Consider the following 5000-nt stretch of genomic DNA (forward strand, 5'->3'; position numbering starts at 1 on the left):
CCCAAATCTCTGATATAAACTTCCCCTGCATGTTATAAAATGAGACTCACTATGTTTGAACTTTTCTCCTTGGGTCTCTGCTGAAAAGGAGTCTTGCATGGCCCAGTCACACTATCCTCGTTATCAAACAAAAAAACTAAATAAGTAAATAAATGTTTCTTTAAACATAACAGATGAATGGATAAGTATTCACAAATTTAATATGTGATGGACTGTTATGGCCCTCCTAGAGAAAGGAGGTGTGCCCTGAGGGAGGGTACTGGCAAGGTGGGTATGTGGATTCACATTGAATCATTGAATGTTCAGAACATCAACGTTCTGATCATCGAAACTAGAACATTGATGTTCAGAACATCGAAAATTCAAAATGAACTGTAAAAACAAAATAAATAAATAAATCACAAACACTATGTTATGCAGGGGGGCTTCACCCCCCCCTGCATCCCCCATGTGGGGGGCTTCACCCCCCCCTGCCCCCCACACCCCCCTACTTTAATATTCCAACTCTGAGATCGCACTACAGTGGGGTAAGGGAAATCTCCCGTTTACCGCTATATGCGGTAGCACTAAACGGGAGATTTCCCGTACCCTACCTGCAATGCCAACACTGAGATGGCACACACACACACAACTGCATACACACTCAATATTCCACAATCTCACTTACCTGGCACTTCCACTTTAAACCTTTGATGGTCTCAATGATCAGAACTTCAATGTTCTGAACATTCGATGATTTAAAGGGAACCCGTATATGTACACAAGGCTGAACGGTCTTGGAACCTGTAAGAAAAGAACTGTACCACTTCACTGTGACAACTGTAGAGTAGCCAGTCCTCCCACCAGCTGTTCAGTTCATGGCATAATAAATCTCCCCTCTCAACATTCACTAAGGTAGGATTCCTTTCCAACTCCAGGGTATTAGACTGGAGGATACAGTTCTTCCAGAATGTCATACAGTGGATTAAAATGTTGGTTAAATATTGGAAGTCACTCAGATGAGCTCAGCTCTCAACCCTATAACAAACAAAATATAGTGCCAGATATGTATAGAAAAAAATGGTTGGGTTTCAAAATGGTAAGATACATTACCATCAATATGAACAATGCCAGGTATGAAGCGCAGCTTCTTTGGTGCCTCTCTACTCAGACCCTGAAAGAAAATGCATAATTATCTTTTTGTTTTGTTGGGGACCATATTACAAAAACTTGTTTTTTTTTTTTTTTTTTAAGTATTAAAAAATATAGTGAGCGATATGCAGACACCAAGACTGGTCAAATCAGTCTATCAGCTTGTAGAATTTTAAATATCCATGACTTTCAAGATCTTGTAAATTTTGTGAATAAACAATGCACTAGATACTTATTTTCCATCTGGCAGTCAAAACCGTTATAATGGCCGTCACTGCATTACCTTGCATCTTACCCTTCATAGTCTCAAAAACATGCAGTAGCTCTAAAGTGTGGGTGTTTTTGTTTTTTCAGGTGCCATAAAATGATTTACAATTTTTCATTTTGCATATACTATTCTGCAGAATTTCATCAGTCACACCAGAAGGATTAATCATACATTCACCATATTGGGATGCACTACACCAAGGACAATGCCAACATGTGGGAACATGCATGCGCAAACATGAACATAAGAAGCTGTCAATGAGATACAGATCTTCATGTCAGTCAGTAGGGGTGGGATTAGAGGTCACTAATCCTCTATGTCTTACTGTAACCCACCGAAACTGTAACAATAAGCCCTAAATATTAGTACAGAATACAAAATATATATAGACAGACAGAATGTTTCCAGAATTTCTTTATCTGCATTGTTACAAAAAGTTAATGCACACTATACTGAAAACATATCTATAGTTAATGTTAAATATTTTTACTATATTTTCCTAAGTACTGCTAAGGTTTTTCTTCCCTGGCCTCCACTGAAAAGGTAGTTTTACATGACCCAGATGGACTTTCCTGGTAAACAAATGCAAACAAATAAATAAAATGAAATGCCTTAGTGAGGGCTTTAGGGCTAAGCCCCATCAGGCCAGTACAAGTGGCCGGAGGAGTATCAGTGGTCATAACAGCCCCCCATTTCAGGTACACTGAGGCGCTTGCTAGTACAGTTTGTGCGGGGGCAGGACAGTAGAAGACTAACGGTCTCTCTGAAGGGCGCAGCACAAATAGCCTTCATATCTACCTGGTGGCTTCCTCTAGTCAGCTCTAACCCATGCTGGTGACCATACTGCCACCCATGGGGAAAGAATGGGCTACAACTGCGGGGGCTACGGTTGGCAGATGGGGACACACACACAAAAAAATAACACACAAAGAAACTACAAAAGGTACACATAGCTTGCTCCCACAAAAGCATTAAAGGTTAACTGAAGAACAATCTCTCACCGACTGAGGCATAATTCATCCAGTTCAACAAATACCTTTTTTGAAACCATGTCAGGTTGCTGCACTGATTGAAGGATTGGTGGTCAAAGCTGCCTTAAGACTTACTGCAGTCTGCGAAACAGCCTAATTAGTGTCAGTTATGAGGGCTCTGTTTGAACGACATTTTACAATTAATAACTGGTGGTAAGATCAGCACAAGAAAATGTTAACCTGATCACAGGGAGTCTTCTGAAATCTACTCAAAGCCTACCTGCTTAGATATTGTGAAAGTTATGTTATTTTGCAAAACCTATTCTCCATATTTCCATTATTAACTGAAATATTTGAAGATAGCCTTGTACCAATAGTAGATCTGCTTACAGCCACATTATTGTAACGGACTCCAAAATAGGAAATCTTCCATGAATGTACTGACTCCAAAATAGGAAATCTTCCATGAATGTACTGACTCCAAAATAGGAAATCTTCCATGAATGTACTGTCCTTCAACCACTGCTGTAATCCAGGAATACTTCCAGCTTTAGCTAAACATATTCAAGTCTGAACTAACTTCACACAACTCCAAGAAATATTACATTTGTAGCCTTTTTGTTGTCATGTTCATATCCATGTACTATACAACTTTGAGTCTGCAATTACTCATGTCAGAGCAGTGTTCTACCCCAGTAGAACACACACATGCATATGTAAATATGCACATGTCTGGCATTCTGCTCTCCAAAATTAATCCAAAGGCTTGCTCTCTGCCAACCACAATGTTCCAACCATATTTGGTCCCATTTAACCATTGCAATTATGTTAACTTTTAAAATATCTTGTATTTCAGTACATATCATCCTGTATTTCAAGGTGACTAATGTATGCTGTAATAAACTCTCTCTGGCTAAATTTGCTAGGGGCAAGGCAAATCCTCACACAGAATTTGCTCCAAGTCTGCTGGTATGTAAGACTTGCACTACAACCATCACTTGGATCTTCACGTACGTCTGGTAACACCCTGACAAGTACAACAACAGAGCCTACCCAGACCTTTCCAAATAATTTGAGTTGCTAATTCTAGGCAAGTCTCTAGTTAAATCCTTACCTGTCTTTCTAACAAGACTTTGTTCAGATTCTTAAATTAAATATGTGGTATATGCCAAGAGTCAGATCGGTATGAAACTGTATACTTGAATATAATTTTAATGCATTCTTCACTACTTTGTATAGAACATATCATTCTAGGTTGCACTGCATTTTTTTTTTTTGCTAGTTCAATGACATTTTGCATCTGAAGGCATCCCGGACTCAATGTACAATGTTAGTATATTCATATGGAGGGCTTGGCTTGATACCTAATACACACACACACACACACACACACACACACACACACACACACACACACACACACACACACACACACACACACACACACACACACACACACACTCCAGTAGATAGTGTTACTTATTTATATTTTTAACAAGTCAGACACATTCACCCATCTAAATAGGACATTAAAGGCAATACCATGATCTGTTCAAGCACCGCATAGTGAAGTATGCTTAAAGAAAAGCCAACTCAATGGAAAACTATCAAAAACACAGTACTTTAAAAACCCAAGACTTGAACATCTTATAAGTTAAGCAAGTGCTGCAGGACAGGCATGGATCTTATCTCTAATATTCACCCTGATGGGCACTACAGTGACAAGTTGAGACACCTTAATAGGGCTACAGATAGAATAACTATTTGTGGCAGTAGTTCTCTCTCATATAACTGCAAATATAACAATTACTGCCAAAAATAAAATGTTCCACAGAAGCAGACAACTTAAGTTGGTGGCTTTCTTCACAGAACAAAGGAAAACCACACCAACTCCCTATCAATCACTTTAAAGAAAATGCTAGCATGTAGATGGAGCCCTGACCCAATATGAAAAAGTAGAGGAAATCACATTAATCTCAACCAATTTGACACCCATCAGCCAGACCAGTATTCTACATAAAATTACAGAGATAGCCATAATGCCACAGGTGACCAAAGGAATAAAGTAGCATTGTTAATAGGAGAACACAATTTTGCAATGCTATACCATTCCTTGAAGGCATAAAAGCAGTACTTACTGACAGTGCATACTGCTGATCTTTGATTATAGAAAGCATTTGTCAATAGTTGAAAGGGGTGTGTTGCCTCTCAAAAGGTTCAAGGTATCACACAGTGGAAAGTTTAGCTTTGCTAGATTTTGCTTTTTGTGTTTTTTTAACCAACTGGTTTCCTGTGTGACCTCTTTACTCATTGTTTTAGTTTGTTTGTTGGGATATTTTGTAGACACCCTTATGTTTATGGATATCAGTTGGGTACGACAACCCTGTGTTTCCAAAAGTCAAACATTCCTCTTATCCTGTGCTGATGATGCCACAGGAAGGCAGAAACATGCATGCCCACAGCTACAGGGGTTTGGCTTTATTGCCCTGAAACTGTCCATAAATAGACTTAAAAGTACACAAAAAGTCACGCACATTCAGAATTCCCATTTAGCTGAAACACCTGATATCCTTAAATGGTAATTTGCATATATCCCATGTTGCCTATGATACAAGAGGTTTAAGGTATCA

The 5000-nt window shown here is 38.9% G+C and overlaps 1 protein-coding gene across 2 annotated transcripts in view; it reads right to left on the bottom strand.

Moving 5' to 3' along the window:
• The window catches only part of CTU2 (cytosolic thiouridylase subunit 2), a 753975-nt gene that overhangs the window by 705002 nt on the left and 43973 nt on the right, over window positions 1-5000 (bottom strand). For both annotated transcript variants that reach the window (XM_044081705.1, XM_044081704.1), the window contains exon 5: window positions 1093-1153. In XM_044081705.1, the coding sequence (XP_043937640.1) occupies window positions 1093-1153 (61 nt within the window). The remainder of the gene's footprint in view (window positions 1-1092; window positions 1154-5000) is intronic.

This window comes from Protopterus annectens, chromosome 8.part1 (assembly GCF_019279795.1).
Source record: "Protopterus annectens isolate FY-2018-M chromosome 8.part1, PAN1.0, whole genome shotgun sequence".
NCBI classification, from domain to species: Eukaryota; Metazoa; Chordata; order Ceratodontiformes; family Protopteridae; genus Protopterus; species Protopterus annectens.